The following is a 17,311-nucleotide window of genomic DNA, read 5'->3' as shown; positions in this document are numbered from 1 at the left end:
GAGGCAGCCCTGAGCCCGCTGCCAGGGCGGGACGCCTTAAGGACGCGACGATCTCTAACGAAGAAAAATACTTTCTGTTTTCCAAATAAAGCGTTTTATATTTCTGCACAGGAATGTAACTGTCCTGCCGAACTAGGTACTTGTCACAAATTAGCCAGGCTGGTCCGCGCGGTTGGTATTTATGGGGCTGCGCCCTCAGGCGTCTCGTCAGGCGGGCTCAAGTATGGCAGCTCAGCGGCAGTGTATAAATAAGGCTGAAGCTCCGATTCGGGCTCAGCATCCGAGGTGTCACACGGGAGCACAAGCTAAATTTGTCAGAAAGGGAGTCACTGTCACCCAGCCGGAGCAGTGGGACGGGGACTCTGTCAGCGCCGCGTGTCCTGGTTTGAGGTAAAACAGGGCCAAGCCGGAGGGAAAAAACCCAAGCTGTTCATGGGCTTATCTTTCAAGGGCTCCTGTGTCTCCACGGGACTTTTAATCAGAGCGGGTCTGTGTAGGTGCAGGTGCAGCAGCAGTGGGTAGGAAGACCCAGATTCCTGAGGGGTCCCATACCAGCCCCATCTCGGCTGCCATGGGAAGCACTGCCCAGTTCTGCATGGATGTGCCGGCGTTTGTTCCAGCAATTACCATTTCAACCACATTCTCCCAGTCCTGATGCTGTCTTCTGCTGTCCTGCCTTGCGAAGTGAAAAAACTACCTTGGAGTTCTGTCTCGCTGTTATATCCTTTCAGGACCACCATCCTCAGGACAGAATGCTTGCTGTCCTGTTGTACAAAGTTTCCATTTCCTTGGGAAATGGGGAAAACCCAGAGGACAGACCTCTTTTCAGTTTCCCTGCCTAGCCAATTCTGAGTCTAGTTTTGAGGAAGCCTTCTGTAAACCTGTTCAGGTCAAGCACCTTTCTTAGCACCATTTCCCTGTTCCTCAGCAACAGAAGAAAACAAGACAATTTTGCCTGTTACATCAATATAGATACGTGCAAGCGCCATAAGCTTAAGGTGCAGCTTCAGGATTCCCTTCAGATGAACAAACTTAATCCCATCAAAAAGATCAAGCTCCTTCTTTGAAGAATTGAACCCTTAAATAGCGATCTGTTCCGTTGAAAGGGGGTGGATAAAATTTTGGACAAAGTTACAAAAATACATCAAAGGTTTATTTTCCCTATGAATACCTACAGGGCTTTCCTCTACATGTTAATTAATCACAGTGAAGGGATATCCCTTGGAATCTAGTAACTTCAAATGATTAAATTAAAGCTAGGCTGACCACATTCTCCATGCCAGGTTTGAAGCCTTACATTATTTTTCTTAATTCTGCATGCAAGCAATAGAAGTTGAATGCAAACCCTGTGCTATCAAAGTAACTTTAAAACTGAATCCACCACACTGCTTTTGGATAGATTCATTGATTGGCTATTCCACCTTAGCATGGAGGGAACTAAAATTCTTTGTATTAGTAAATGACCTACAGGATTACGTTCTGTGTTGTCCCCAGGCAGTAAAAACTTGATGAAGTTCTTTGTAGCGGATTTTTTTTTACTGCAGCAATGTCATCAATAATTCCTATCTGCCATGATAAAAATGACATACAAAAACATACATTGTCTGAAAATATTTAATTTTAGTCATAGCATTAGCAAAGAATGCAGTGGTTGTAAATGTGTATTTTAAGTACAGAGTGGCAGACTGAAATATAGTATTGAATATGTAATATATTCTACGAGTCAATTCAAATCTGTATTTTTTTGCATAAATACATGTCTATCATTTTGGTGGATTTACATGCCATATAACAGCTAATCCATGCTTTGTATTATAGCAAAGTTCTAATGGCCCGGTGAAGAAGTCTATGCGAGAAAAGGCTGTGGAACGCAGGAACGTTAATAAGGAGCACAACAGTAACTTTAAAGCAGGATACATTCCAATTGATGAAGACCGTCTCCACAAGACAGGGTTACGTGGCAGGAAAGGCAACTTGGCCATTTGTGTGATTGTTCTTCTTTTTATTTTGGCTGTCATCAATCTTATTGTGAGTATAATACTTAGGCTATAAGCAACATTAGGACATATTTCATTTTGGCAGTTTATTAGAGAAATAAAACTTATACCAGTGTGGCTGAGAAGGACTTAAGATGTATTGAAGGAGATTTCTTACTTTTCTCCTTTTTTTTTTTCCTTCTTTTGTAGTCTGAGCAAGATTAGATGATTATTTCAGTTATCATGGTCCCAGCAAGGAACCTACCATTTATACAACAGAGAATTAGGAACCTCGAAAGTGTCTCTCCATTCACAAAACTCAGTAACAGCAAATGTGTGAAGTGTTACTAGCGCAGTACAAATACATGCAGGATAAACTGTTACGCCAGGAACATTTTACATATGATAACAGAGCTGCACATGAGCATTCAGAATTAATTAGACACTGCATTTAATCCTTCATTGTTGTAACTGCCACCTTTTTATTGCTTGATCAATGAGAAGTAATTATTTTTCATAATTGGACATCCACCTGTGAAGGTGCTTTCCTGTAGTTCAAGGGTAGGTATATCCTGAGCTGAGCTACTTTGTTCAGGAAATTTGTATAGCTAATGCTACCATGGTTGCCCTTAAACAGGAAAAAGAATTAATTATGGATGTGATTTAATTTCAAGTATATATATTATATATACACAAGTTATTTTAGTTACCATTTCAGATGAGTCTAAAAATCATGTAAAATGCTTTTCATAATTAAATGTGTTCTGATGTTTCTAGTAGGAATTAAACAGACTAAAGTAAATTCACACCTAAAGCTTACTTAACACTAGCATCAATAATTACTTCTAATAAAACATCTCGTTAATACAATACTTGTGGGAAGGTCCAAATGGTCAAAGTAATCTTTGAAATTGTGTGTTTCTCTTTCAGATCACACTAGTTATCTGGGCAGTGATTCGAATTGGTCCCAATGGTTGTGACAGTATGGAGTTCCATGAGAGTGGCTTGTTGCGGTTTAAGCAGGTTTCTGACATGGGTGTTATACATCCATTATATAAAAGCACTGTAGGAGGCAGACGTAATGAAGATTTGGTGATCACTGGAAATAATCAGCCTGTAAGTTGCATCATTAATTGAAAGTTTGTGAGCAATGCTATGGAAGTACAGTCACATTATTGATAAACGTTGTATTTGAAACATCATTAACTTAATGACTTTGTTTCTGAAGATTGTATTTCAGCAAGGAACAACCAAGCTTAGTGTGGAAAAAGACAAAACTTCTATTACCAGTGATATTGGCATGGAATTTGTTGACCCACGGACACAAAATACCTTGTTCAGCACAGACTATGAAACTCATGAGTTTCATCTGCCAAATGGAGTTAAAATCTTGAATGTACAAAAGGCCTCTACAGAGAGGGTATGTCTCTTTTAACTACCTCTTACTTTTTGTAAAAGCTCATTACAGAATTGCTGTAGCTGTAGAATAAGAAAAAAGTTTACCAATGCAATCTTTCAAGCATATTTAGAAATTTGACTAAATGTAGGTAAAACTGCAGCTCTGAAAATGTAAATCACCCTAAAAATTAGAACAGACATGAAAACTGACATCATTAAATGAGTGTAATATCCAGAATACCATGCCAACTAGGCCTGCATGTCTTTTTATTGAGCATTTTTCTATTTATTTGTGCCTAGATAATTGCTTCGGAAATAAAATTTCTATGACAAGCTTCTCTGTTTCTAGTAAGAACTTAGAAAAACAATTACCAGAACTTCATGTATCATTTTCTTTCTATTTGTGATAGAATTTCAGAAGTCAAGTAGAACTGTAGAGAATAATCACAGCATTATAGGAGTTATGTTGGTCCATGGCTTCTAAATTAAACAAGCTCTGTGTTGGTTTCTACATTAAATATGCTTTATCAAAAAACTAAAAAACCTAAAAATTGGTGTGCGTACATTTACAATGCTGATCTTAATGTCAGACTGAAATTTCTTTCTTTCATGTCATCACTTATCATAAAGGCTTTACAGATGGAGTACAGCCTGTAGTTCTTTTGTATAACATTAGTAGAGTAGTATCAGTGGTTTTATAGAGAGTTGAGTGTGCCTTAGGAAGCACTGAGCAATCCTTTTAAGGACAAACAAAAAAGAGAATTTAGTTTGCTCTTTGTGTTTCCTCTGCAGGCTAAGAAAATAGTATGCTCCAGAAAAAAAAAAAACAAACCCAAACTTATAACTTTAAATGCATAGGAGGAACAGATTAAATGAAAATAGAGGAGTAAATTTACATAGTCGCTCCTAACAGGAAGCCTGTATTTGCTACCAGTGTTAACTGTGTATCCCATAAAATTGTCATAGGAATTGTTATCACAAACAAACAATATGCAAACATAAACTCTTTCAGGTGACCTTCCAAAATTAAGTAGTCCTTGTTTTCAAATATGAATGTGGAAATGGGCAGAAGCTTCATAAGTGTAATGGGAGAAGGGAAGAAAGTACATTGAAGGTTTTTATTAAATTGTGTACCAATATTTTTAAGGTAATTAAAGTTACTCAGACAAACCCAAGCAGCACATTTTCATTCATCTCTAATACACTTCTTTTGTTTATGTTCTTAGATTACCAGCAATGCAACCAGTGATCTAAACATAAAGGTCGATGGCCGTGCTATTGTCCGTGGAAATGAAGGTGTTTTCATCACAGGCAAGACCATTGAGTTTCGAATGGGGGGTAACATGGAGCTTAAAGCAGTAAGTATTTCAAATCAGCATTTTTTTAACAGCTTAGTTTCAAATTCAGGCTGATAATAAACTGGTGTAGCTTTATATGGATTCAAATTTTATATACAGTAGTCGTGCATAAAAGTTTAGTTGCAGTCAGTGCATTTAGGAAGGTTTTTACAAGGTGGATTATTGCTTTGCTGTTAGTGGTTCAATAGTTTTCAGGTAACAGTAACTACTGCTAAGACACTAAAACCCCACAGTGCAACCAAAGCGAAGCTATTGGCCTCTGCACTTAAACGAATACCAAAGGAATTAATCTTCTCTTTTGGAGGTTTTACTGGGGACAGCAACCTTTGACAGAGGAGCAGAGCATGCCATTAGGAGCACTACCTTCTATGCTGCAGCAGTGAGACTTGCCAGCATTCAAGATTTTTGGATATTGTTAAGATTGCAGAGCATATAGAATGATAGAAAAGGTTAAAGGAGGATAAAAAATAGAGACTGTCCTGGTTTGAGGTCCAAACCATGACAGAGATACATGCACTTTTGTGTAATGCGTGAATAAATTTAATGTATGAATTCAAATGCTGTTTCCCATTTCACGTACATATTTTTAGATTTACTGCATTTGCTAATAGGTCCGTCCAGTGAAAAGCCACACTACTGCCATCTCTCTCAATATCGATGTACCACTGGAATAGCAAAGTACATTGCTGGCTAGAATTGAGAAATTCATGAGCTTTACTCACAAATTTAATTAAAAAATGAAAGCTTGTCATATGTACTTTTTTATTCTGTTGATTTCTACAGTCATCCTAAAGATGTCATTGATCTATTGAACCAGCTTGTGCTTTTTCGAAAACAACCTGCCTTGTTTAAATTAGAAGTTGTACTTTTTTTTTTTTTTTTTCTCCCTCTTAATAGGAAAACAGCATTATCCTGAATGGAACTGTGATGGTCAGCCCATCGCGACTGCCAAGTTCTTCTTACGGGGAACAGTTTAATAACGGCAACTGGCTGCGTTTCAAGCTCTGTATGTGCGCAGATGGGACGCTGTTCAAGGTTCAGGTGACAGGTTATAACATGGGTTGTCAGACTTCTGTCAATCCGTGCGGAGCCACGCACTAAAACACAAACCACTACCAGGAGACTTCTCTTTTGTGTTTACATATATTTGTACGAAGTAATTGCATGCCTTCAAGGATTTCTGGTTTTACAGCAATTTATACTAACATTTATTACATAATATTTTTAAGCAAAGGCTGTTACGTTCAACAGTATTATGTCATCATCCTGCCATAATAGTGGCACTGATTTAGTAAGCTTTCAGTCTACATGCATACTGAAGTACCTTCTTGAATTGGGATCAGTAGAATATATTTGAAGAATGTGATCTTAGCAACAATTTTGACTGCCTTCAGTTGGCTTTGGAGGAGGTTTTTGTCCTACATCCCAAGATCTTGAGGGCTGCCGAGAACACAAATGCCATCTGAAGTACTTCAACAGGAATGTCGATTTGTTGTTGGAAGTGGATTTGCCGAGGATGGCTGAAGCGGCAAATTTTTCATCTTTTCTTCATTTCTTGCCAAAGGTTGCTATAATGATTTCCCCCAAAACTATGTGGTTTACCATATGTGTACTAAGAGAGGGGTAGTGGCAGATTCACTTTAAAATACTGCATTATTTCTGCTATGTATTGTCATGTAGTTAAGAGAAAAAATTATGCTAGCACAAATAATATTTGCAAAGTACTATCGAGTGTGGAAATGTAACTTCAATTTTGAAATAGTCTTGTGATTATTGAAGTGTTGCAGTTTAGGCATTCTACGGTTGCTTAATTTATGTGAAGTATTTATAAAATGTGTTTATATTAAAAGTACATTTTTAAAGATGTACTTACAACTTGCTCACTACCAAAAAAAAGTATTTTCCTGGTGCTTTAATGTGCACAGTATATGAATCCATTATTCAACAGGTAATATCTGAAACATGACCGTTGCAGCAGTGTCTGAGATCAAATCTCTTTTTCCCCATAAATGTCAGTACTGATACATTACTGAGAATATCAGAATTAAATTCCAAAGTTAAACTGCAGATCTGTAATTCTGAATGTGGTGGTATCAAATCCTGTGACAGCGGGGTAGATACACGTGTATCTGAATTTGTCAACAGTGAAACTGCATCTGTGGTGAACTGAGGCCTTGTAGAAACTATTACAGCCTTGTAACTGCTTTTGCAGAGGTAAGGGGTTCTGTACGAAAAACAGACCAGCTCGTTCCAAGTTTCCCACTCCTCCCTCCCCAAGTATTTTCTTCAGTTGAAAATAGTTTTGTTTTGCAGTAGCATCAAGTAACTTTAATAATGGAGGCCACAAAGGTGACTTTGCAAGTAGCTTTTTGACAAGTTTTTCTAGATAAGCACATGCTTCTCTTCCTAAAAGTTGTGCAAATGTTACACAATAACTTCAGAATTGATAATTTGTTGTGGGAAGATAAACTGTCTGCCTTTGATAGCTCTGAAAGTACGTAGAATTCCACAAAGTACAAATCAGCTCCTGCTGCAACAAGAACTTCCTATCTAAGGTCCCAGTTCCTGTATTTACTAGAAGTCAGTAAGTTGTCATGCAGGATGCGTGTGGGTGGAAGGGATTTCTAGAGGGGAATCCTTAGGTCAGGCATTACGCCACACGGAGGGTCAGAGGGGTCACGGTTCCCTCGCTGCTCTCAGGCAAAGGCAGATTTTGATGCTCAGTAGTTGTTGAGGTTTTAAGGGGTAGACGGGAGTGGAGCTGTTTTAACAAAACCAGAATAAAATACAGCAAAAGCCACTGAATTGCTCACATTAAAGATTATGGGAAAGTACTAACGTTTTGCATACTGTGTTCATGAACTTCACAGTTTTACTACAGTTAATATTTATTAACCACTTCAACACACATTTTGCTGAAAACATGCACACATCTTTGCTGCTAAGTAGTGCCCTAGTTAGTATCTGTTACCATTAAAAGGAGGAAATAAACTATAACATTTTTAGAATTTTCACTCATGCTAATGGAAGTTTGTCACTTTATTTTTATATATATAAATACACAGGTATAAAAATATAAGCGGCAGCATCCTTGAAGCTGAAATAGATCCTGAAAATGACAGATACTGCCTCAGTCAAGTAGGTTACACATGAAGAGCATATTAAAGCTCCTCTTTGGTTGGTCTGACATGCCTATATGCTCGTATTGAGTTCTTGTAATTATCCAGAGTTCTTTGTATAATACTGTATGCGACATAGCTGAAGGATTTGTCACAAAGGTACTCGTAAATCACGGTCTGGAGAATTGCTTTTTAAGTGTGGATTTTTTGTCAAAACGTAGCAAAACCGATCATACAAATACCAAGTGAAAAATTAACAATTTGTTAGCTACTATTTATGTATTGTTAATATATTTTGTTGCCTTCACTACACGGTTTGAGAAATGTTGGCACCACACATGCCCTGTGTTATGCATTTGTTTGCTGTTTATCTTCTACCTGCCTAAGATACATTTTTCTATATGTATTTAAAACATTGTGTGGCACATTATTTATTTTAATCCCACAGATGCACTTAGAAATTCTGTGTGTTTAAAGTACATCCTACATGCCTCTGTGTAAAATACCATACTGGGTACGCTGAAACAACTTCCATGTGAAGAGTTCTCAGTGTATGTAAAGGCGGTGGTTGTTTCAACAGCTGAAAGAGAACTGAATTTCTAATCTTTGTTTTGAAATGAAACAATAAATTCTAAAATGCAGCTGTGGTTCAGAAGTGTTATTTGTAAGAATACAGTTTTTCATTAAAAATACGCGGTTGTGTTATTGACAGGGGAACTAGTATTTTATTAACTGTAAGTATGAAAATCATTCCACATCTATTTGTCATGGATTGTATGTGGTGGACTTTGCTCAGTGGTAATTGTGTATGATACCTGAAGTAGAGTTCAAAAGTCTCCACTGTTGTTAGTACAGGAGTTCCTGTGCAGCTGTGTTTCGCGACCGAAGGACTGGAAAAGAAAGAAAAGGTTCAGACTGTTTTGGTTTTTTTTGGAGAGGGGAGGGAGAGGGAAGGTCACCAGTTTATGAATGTTCTTTTCTGAAACATACCTATGAATCCAAAACTGAATGGTCAAGGCAGAACTTTGGTAACGCTTTGGGTATTTGTTTAATGTTGATTTTTTTAATGGCAAAGTATTTCCGCTTTCTGTTTAACTCTTGTTACGCTGAACTTACCATAATTTTACCTTTTATGTATAGATACTATGGATACCCTTCACTTGAGTGTCATTGCTGTGGCCCTTTGCTTTAATCTTCCTGGATCGGTGGGAACCAACTCAGAGCGGAGTGCTCTTGATACACATCAGCGTGCAGACTGCCGGTGGGACGGGGACCACGTCGTGAATTGTTCTTTTGCCAGAATATCTACTATTCCAGAAGATATATCACAAACAGCAGTAACGGCTGATTTTAGTTACAATAATATTAAAACTTTTATGTGCACTGATGGAAGAAATGAAGGGTGGATGCTAAAACACCTGAATCTCAGTAACAACCTGATTTCTGAACTCTCCTTAACTACTTGTAGAAATTTACCCATTTTAGAAACTCTAAACCTCAACAGTAATGCCATCCACACCCTCACACTGGACGTACCTGTGCCTGCACCGGGGTCTAAAAAGTACAGAAAAGTCGATCGTCTCCTGCCTGCTTTGAAAGTATTGTCAGTCGAAAGAAATAATCTTAATACTGTTCCAAGAGGTAAGCATTTCGAAATCTTTAAGGACCTCACTCCCAAGGGGTAAGTTGGTTTTGGGTATGATTCAGTCCGTCTCGCTGAATTCAGACTGCAGCTATCATCTCATTTAGTTACACTTCAGGCGAGGGAAAGTTCCAGCCGCCTGCAAATACAGGGACTGAAGCAAATGGGTTGTTTCAGATTAGGTTGGGTTTTTTATAGTCTTTGCAATCGTAATGCCTTAACGTCAGTCAATATAAACAAATTTATCCCCTAGGAGCCCAAGCAGTATTATTCCTTGTACAGAAAGGGAAGTAAGGCTCTTTGGAAAAACACCAGCCTCCACAACCCAGTTGTGAACCTTAACATCAAGAAAATTACAGATAATGAATTTCATACGACTCTTCAGAAGAGAGTCTATCCTCTTTCAAATAAAACTTGCTCCAATTTCAGTATTTCGCAAAGGCAGAAAAATACATTTTGTTCAGTCAAAACCATTTTGCTCTGTGCCATCCCACACCCAACTAAAGGGACACCAGCTAATAAGAGGAGGGCACCGTCAGGTTTCGATAGACTTTTAGAAAGTGTTTGCGGGTCGCTGAGCTATGTGAGGCATCGCAGCCTGCACGACAGCCTCCATCCTCATAAACACATGGTTCGCATGGTCCAAACAGTGCTTAAACAAGGCAGAAGCTGCAGCGTGAGCAACACTACCCAATATGTTGTTTGCTGAATTCAATTGATCTCTGATAACATCATCAGATTCATTAGCTCTAGATTTTGAAAATACAGGGAGGGCAAACCAAAACCCCACTTATCTCACAAAGTCAAACAAAGGGAATAATTTGGCAGCTACACAGGGTCCTCAAAGGTCTATTTTTCTCCTTTTTTGATACTAAATATTTCTCTGGCATGCAGGAAACCGTTTCACTTAATTATTTTGTAGTATCTATAAGGTTCCCATATAGACAGTATAGAAAAGCTTACATTATAAATGTAAGCTTGATACAGTATAAATTATACATTGATTTGTTTTGATAGGTAAGTGTAATGACACATTATCAACCCTCTTCTCCAAGAGACTCAGTTTTTAGATGTTAAAAGTCAAATTGCTACGCATCGTACCACCGTGCGTCAAGTTATACTTAAATCCCATACTCCTCTTAGTGCCTGTTCACAACTTTATTTTCCTCCTCCAGAATCCCTTGCTAACATTCCAGTTTTTAAGCTCCGATAAGAAAAAACACACTGAATTTCTAAAGCAGAGGGGTTTGGCCACAGAGAAACCCTTCCCACAACTACCACCTCAGGCGCCAGGCTGCTGCCCACTCCTGCCATGCCAGTGTGTATTTCTGGCACAATTTTAACTTCAGGGATGCATCCAAACTACAATTCTTCATGCAGGTGCAAGGAAGAATTTATGAACTGCCAGAACTTCTGAATGCACTTCCTACCTGCTACCTCTAGTTTTTACAGCAGGGATGAATCATTCCTTCTGCTTTTCACAATAAACCCAAAGCTGCTGTTGTAACCAGGATATGCTGAAGGATATACTGTCATGCTTTATAATTCACAGGCGCAAGCAACAACATGGTTTTGGTTTCAGTCAGGTTTACAGCCTATGAATATGGTTCAAATAATTCCACATATGAAAAACTCCCATGAAGTTGCAGACGGCAATGAACGGGAGATATTGTATCACCTTTGGCATCTCCACCTTCTATTTACAATTAATTTAGATGTTATAAACTGAGTATATTCCACCCTTTCCACATTCCTTTCCTACCTCCAGTTCTCCAGAGAAGCGTGCTCAAAGTACAGACGTTACAGTCGGAATAATTTTGATAGCCCAAAGGAATGTTACTGCTTTTCTGGAGATGTGAATTTTCAAAACATACATTGGTTGTGAATGTATTATTGCGCCTGCTGTTGACGCCACGCAACTTTTAGAATGGGACAACCACTGAATAGGAAAGGCGTAATTAGACAGGAACGGAAGGAATTTTGTTGCAAAGAATTTCAAAAAGCCACTTGAGGCAATTGGGAAGACAAGAACATGAAATGTAAAATAGTTTTGTTCTTCCCAGGACTCGGCTTGCTGCAATCTTTACAGACTGTCCGCTTGTCATCCAACGGCATACGACAGATTGAGCTGAATGATTTTCAGAATTGCTCACAGCTGAAGGACATCGACTTGCAAAACAACAAGATAACTAAAATTCATCCAGATGCCTTCAGGGACCTCAGCAAATTACAGGTTGTAAAGCAATAATACAACTGTTTCAGTGTTTTGTGTCAATCACCAGTAAAGATATTAATTATCAACTATTCAGCATGATTGTATTGGTCTTTGATTATTATATTAGTATGCAGTTATAAAAACTAAAGCAAATGGTGAAAATAATCATTATTTTTATATAATATGCATTCGTTTTTCATATATAGGAAAACACATACACTTGTAAATATACAAAATATAACCATAAATTCACCATTTATCTATGCTGCAAACCAATCCATAACTGGCTTAAGCACACACACGTCCTTTTGTACCCCCATCCCTTCCACGGAGAGAGCCCTGCAGCTTCCCATTCACACAGAGGTAGTCTACAATGGGAGAACACTAAAATATACCACAATTTAAACTTTTCATTTAAATTACAAAACTTGGAACAGTACTCTTGAAATCCCAACCAGATGTATTGCTCCTGTAACTGCAAAAGCGCTTGTATACTAAAATAAATGTTATTGTTGATGTTGCAATTAGTATTCCATTGTAAGGCTTATCAAATTAACTCTGAATTATTTCCAAATAGGTCGTGGATCTCCGTCAAAACGCTCTGACAACCCCTTTACCCCAGATATTAATAAGTCTGAACTTCTTTCAACTTGAAGTGGGTTTGTCAAATAACGCCTGGATATTCAACTGCAGACTAAATGCTTTCAAACATTTATTTCATTTTCTTTTTGATTCCACGAGGAAAAAATTGAGTATTTCATACAATAAACCTGCCAACAACTCACAGAAACCTCGGCTGTATCTTTCAAGCTTTGATTTAAACTGCAGCGATGTCGTTTTGCTCAAGCGGGCTGTCATCCCAACGGGGCAGACGTCGGTGCTAAACTGTGACCTGGACGACACAAGGGGTATGTAAAATAGGGACTCTGTGCACAGGCTGCTAAAATCCAAATGCGTGCAGAATGAGCAAAGAAATCTGGTTTTAAATGTGGATTTCTAAAGATACCATTTAAAAATAACCGAAGAACAATTCAACGTGCAAATTATTTCATTAGAAAGTAGTATACCAGTTAGGGTATTTGAAAGTCACGTTTCCCCAAAATAGTCTTCATCTCCTTCCTTACATCAAACTAATAAGCGATGCCAAATTACACACAAATAAATTTCAATAAGTAATACATCGCAAATTTGTCAGTTAATTTTGGAATGCAAACAAAGGACCGAATAGTGGGGTGGCACTTCTGGGGCATGCAGAAAACTGAGAAGGATACAACAGTGTTTCCAGGATTCAGTTACAACAAAATGAAATGGAAGTTTATTTGCCAGGGAAAGGATTTGTATTTCTTTTTAAAAAGTACAGATACTGTAGCACACAGTTCACTTCGGAAATCAATTCAGCATTTACAATTATACAGAGCACTTCAAGCACAAGTGACAAAATCTACAGAGCTAAGACTTCGCATGCAGAGGGAAAACTCAGACCAAACTTAGAAGGTGTATTTGTCACGTGCCGTAAGGCAAAATTGTTTAATTCTGATGGACAAACAGCATGTTGAGGTGGTAAAGCTTTCTCCTTGGAACACTTCATCCCCAAATGAAAATAGGTAGGGTCGATCAGAAACACCACCTGCTCTGTCTATAAACAAGGAAAGTTACAGAAACTCTGATCCTGAGATTAAAACCAACGCACTGGATCGCACCAAAGCTCCACTGGGAACGCGAGCGGATCCAAAGGCAAAGGTGTTTCATACAACCTTGAGACATACTGCAAAAGCCAACAACCGGCCATGGCCCACGCTAGCTAAAGTCTGGAGCAATTGCCCGGTAGATGGGAATATCCTTGGTTTTCATACCTTTTTGCTGCAGCCAAAGCAGTAACCACAGAAAAATCACAGTGGTTGAAACACCGACAGTTAATGAGTGCAGTTTTATCTCAGCTGCACACAGTGACCGCGGCCACGCTGGAGAACAGCTGGCTGCAAACACGGGTCTTCTACGAGGGAGATCAGCAGGAGTTTCTAGTGAAATCCCGAACACGCTTAGACCATTTCAGTGACCTCCTCCCTCACCTATGTAGTTTCTCTTGGAAAGTCTGCTATTAACACCCCGTATGTACTGTGTTTTAAATTGGGGGGGGAGAACATCTGATGGTTTAACAGATACTTGGTACTATGTAAAATGACTATAGATGGACAGAAAGAAAATGGATTTTATAATAAATAGTTAAAATTATCAAAGATGGGTCAGAGTGTATTCTTACAGAAATAACTTGACCCTGCAAACAAAGTATCCTAAACTTTTAAGAAAGATTTCATTTGTATTTTCTTTTATTTCAGGTAATGGAGTCTCTTGGTGGACACCTAAAGGCAGAGTGTCAAAAGATAATAGTCTTCCTCATATGACACTGGATAAAATGAGTAATTTAGTGATATACAATGCTGAGACAACTGCTGAAGGGTTATATTTGTGTACTTCTAACACAACTAAGAAGAAATATCTCATCTACAATATACAGGTGAAAGAAAGGGTTTCCACATTTTTGGTTAGAAAAGCCCGGGATGCTAACGCGGTTTTTAGACAAGGAAGAACAGAGCAAGACCTCGCACTGGCTGTTTGCCTCTCCGTGCTCATCACGTTTGTCTGTGCTTTTTGTCTGGGTGCTTTTGCCAGACCCTACCTCGTCAGCCTGTGGAGACTCATGCGCAGGAACAAAAATGCGAGTTCAGAACATACTTACTCTAATCAAGCTTTTTCAGATGAAACCCTGAGCGGAGAGTGCTCTGCAAGCAAACCAACAACTCCGCAGTGTAATTTACTCATTCGTGATAAAAATTCATCAAGAAACACATGCGTTCTTCCTACAGAACCCTCTACTTTGTATGAAAATGTCATTGGCAGCAGTGTACCTGCACCAAATAGTGAAGAAGAGTACCAGAAACAAAGCAATGATGACAGCAACGTGAAGAAAAAGCAAGTGTTTTCAGACAGCAAAACTAGTATCGGCAATTATGAAAATAAAAATATTGATGATAATGGACTACTTTCTGTAGGGGTAGTTTACCAGAACAGCAATGAAGTAATGCCAAGAAAATTAGTGAGTAATGACATTTCATTACAGAAAGATTCAAAATATGCAAATACAGACTCAGAGCAGAGCAGGTTTCCTCCCATACCCGGGAGACTGCATGCCAACTCCTCCTCAAATCACACCGACTCTTCAGATTCGGATTTATCCCTCACAGGAGAGCCTGCCTTTCCATTTCCCACAGGACAAACACAGAGAGTTGCACAAGACTCTAGGAACAGCGAGGTAAGCAACAGCTCTGCTATCCTGCAGTCTGAAATCACCAAGGCTACACCAGACTCTTCTGAAAGAAAAGGTATTGTTTCACATAACGGATCCATGGGCACTACAGAATTTATGCCTGGAAGGCAAAGCTGTGAGGAACAACTTGGTCTAAACGGCAACATAAATGTAAGCAGTGATGTGGGAGGTTTTATTTTACCTGGTAGCCGCAAAAGAGATACAAATATTGAGAATTTAAGTGTCTACCAAACAGCAGAAAATGCTCCTTTTGCAGAGTATGACTGTAAAACGGAACATGCAAATGAAAAAGGTGCTTCAGCAGATCTATTTGACGATAGTTCTTCAGATGAAGGGACTCCTTTCACAATGAGTGACTGTAGTTCTTTAGCAGACTTTGAATTGGAACAACCTGACGTTGATGACAACCTGCCAGTCTGTCAGTCGTCACTAGAGGAAGCTGATAGGAACAGTGGAACTGAGAAGTTCTCCACACTGCCAGAGTCTCCAAACATTGCTGCTGAAGCTCAGCATATTGGGAAAAACGAAGATGAGAATAACACGTATTTTGAAACCACTATTAATTATGGATCAGATACCATCATGCCTGAAACAGCATCACCTTACGCTGATAAACACAGTGACCACGAAAGCATGTCAGATTCAGACACAATTAGTTCTTCAAGTCAAGAAGTTCCCGATAGGTCTGATCATTTTACTAATGCAGACTCAACAGTGCAAAACTCCAATTCTCTCCACAATCGAAGCACAGATTTTGGTAATATTTTCCTTCCGTTAAAACATTCTCCCACATATGCCACCGATACAGACAGCACTCCCGAAGAGGCTGAAGCGCAGCTCTATCAGTTCCCTGATGAACCACAGCGTTCCCTCAGCTTCACTCCCACCGAACAAAAAGAAAAAGCACCAGAGGGAAGCACAGACGAGGAGACAGACAGGAACTCCCCTGAAAAGAATCATGGTGAAGGGAACGTTACATTAAGAAGAAACACGAGTACATCTGAGGACAATGATTTTATTTTTGCTCCCATTGATACTGATTTGAATGAAATTGTTAAAAAAACATCGCTACTGCATTCCAGCAGTGAATCATCTCTTCAATCTCTGCCTGAACACACAGCTGAAAGACATTTTACAGTTAGTACAGAGCAAGAAGACTTGCTACCACAGGGGAAGCGGGTGAACACAACTAAGGCTTGTGCAGATATACTGCAAACAGGTTTTAATGAGGAAAACTGCGATGGATACACAGAATTACAGGACGCCGGCAACTGTAGTCTGCCCGAAGAAACGCAGTCGTACAATCTTATGGCAGATCTGCTGCATCTTCACTCTTCTGGGAAATCACAATCAGTCTTCAACACAGAAGATCACTTCCAACTGGATCAGAGTGACGAGGGTGCATACTCCTTCTCAGTCCCACAAGGCTTCTTCAGTGAAAGCACACCATACAGTTCACATTCATTCCCACAACAGACTACAGGAAATACAATCTCCGACAGCACCGATTCCAGCAAGACGGAGGATGACACTACTTTGACAGGACTGGAGAACAATTCTACAGCAGCTGTCAACCTCCAAAATTCAAGTGAAAAACTCAGTCAAAAAAGTCAGACCAATTTAGGACAGGGCCAGTTTTTTGTTAAGAAGAAAAGAGCGTTTGATGGATTTGCTAATATTTTGCAAAGTAGGAAAACAAACTTCAACAGTTGAGACACAACAGTGTAATACTAAGCTCCCACAGTGTTTATGTCATATCCTGGATGCAAAAATGATTGTGTCTTAAAGAGAAGCTTTTAATAACTGTTAAATACCACGCGTTATTTGGTTCCGCCCCTGCCCTCAGTACAACTATCTATCTGCCTTTAACTTCAGAAATCCAAGTTACGGAACTAGACTTAACAATGAGGTGTATAAAGCCAGGATCCATACAATTTAAAAACACCGTAATTCCAAAGGGTAATTCAGGACAGAAGCCACGGACTTTTGTTTAGAAGGGTACTTGTAAAAAAGAAAAAAAGAAAAAAAAAAAAAAAAACAAACCACAAAACAACAAACAAACAAGAAAAGATTTTATGAAAAACAACTGTAGGATAACTCAAACAAGTAAACTACTCAGTAGTTATAACTGATAAAAAAATTTTGCTGAGTTATAACAATAACACATATTTCTCATTATTGTTGGTACTAAGATATTGGTTTCCTTTAGGATTTGCCTCTGATATGCATTGTTTTGTTTGTCTAAAATAAATGTTACACTGAAATTATCATTACATTA

General features: G+C 38.8%; 2 protein-coding genes across 2 annotated transcripts; both read left to right on the top strand.

The window, feature by feature from the left end:
* Positions 1 to 181: 181 nt before the first annotated feature.
* SGCB (sarcoglycan, beta (43kDa dystrophin-associated glycoprotein)) lies at positions 182 to 6,097 on the top strand. The gene is made up of 7 exons (XM_009885022.1): positions 182 to 390; positions 929 to 998; positions 1,819 to 2,028; positions 2,907 to 3,092; positions 3,205 to 3,396; positions 4,601 to 4,732; positions 5,630 to 6,097. Exons 1-7 carry the CDS (start codon positions 182 to 184, stop codon positions 5,831 to 5,833), a joined length of 1,203 nt encoding a protein of 400 aa, XP_009883324.1. The 3' UTR covers positions 5,834 to 6,097.
* Positions 6,098 to 8,996: 2,899 nt separating this feature from the next.
* On the top strand, positions 8,997 to 16,746 carry LRRC66 (leucine rich repeat containing 66). Its single transcript, XM_009885021.1, has 4 exons — positions 8,997 to 9,492; positions 11,557 to 11,726; positions 12,286 to 12,616; positions 14,045 to 16,746. Exons 1-4 carry the CDS (start codon positions 8,997 to 8,999, stop codon positions 16,744 to 16,746), a joined length of 3,699 nt encoding a protein of 1,232 aa, XP_009883323.1.
* The last annotated feature ends 565 nt before the right edge of the window (positions 16,747 to 17,311 follow it).

The sequence above is a fragment of the Charadrius vociferus genome, unplaced genomic scaffold (assembly GCF_000708025.1).
Source record: "Charadrius vociferus isolate BGI_N301 unplaced genomic scaffold, ASM70802v2 scaffold134, whole genome shotgun sequence".
In the NCBI taxonomy this organism is placed as follows: domain Eukaryota; kingdom Metazoa; phylum Chordata; class Aves; order Charadriiformes; family Charadriidae; genus Charadrius; species Charadrius vociferus.
This window is presented reverse-complemented; position numbering and strand designations above follow the sequence as displayed.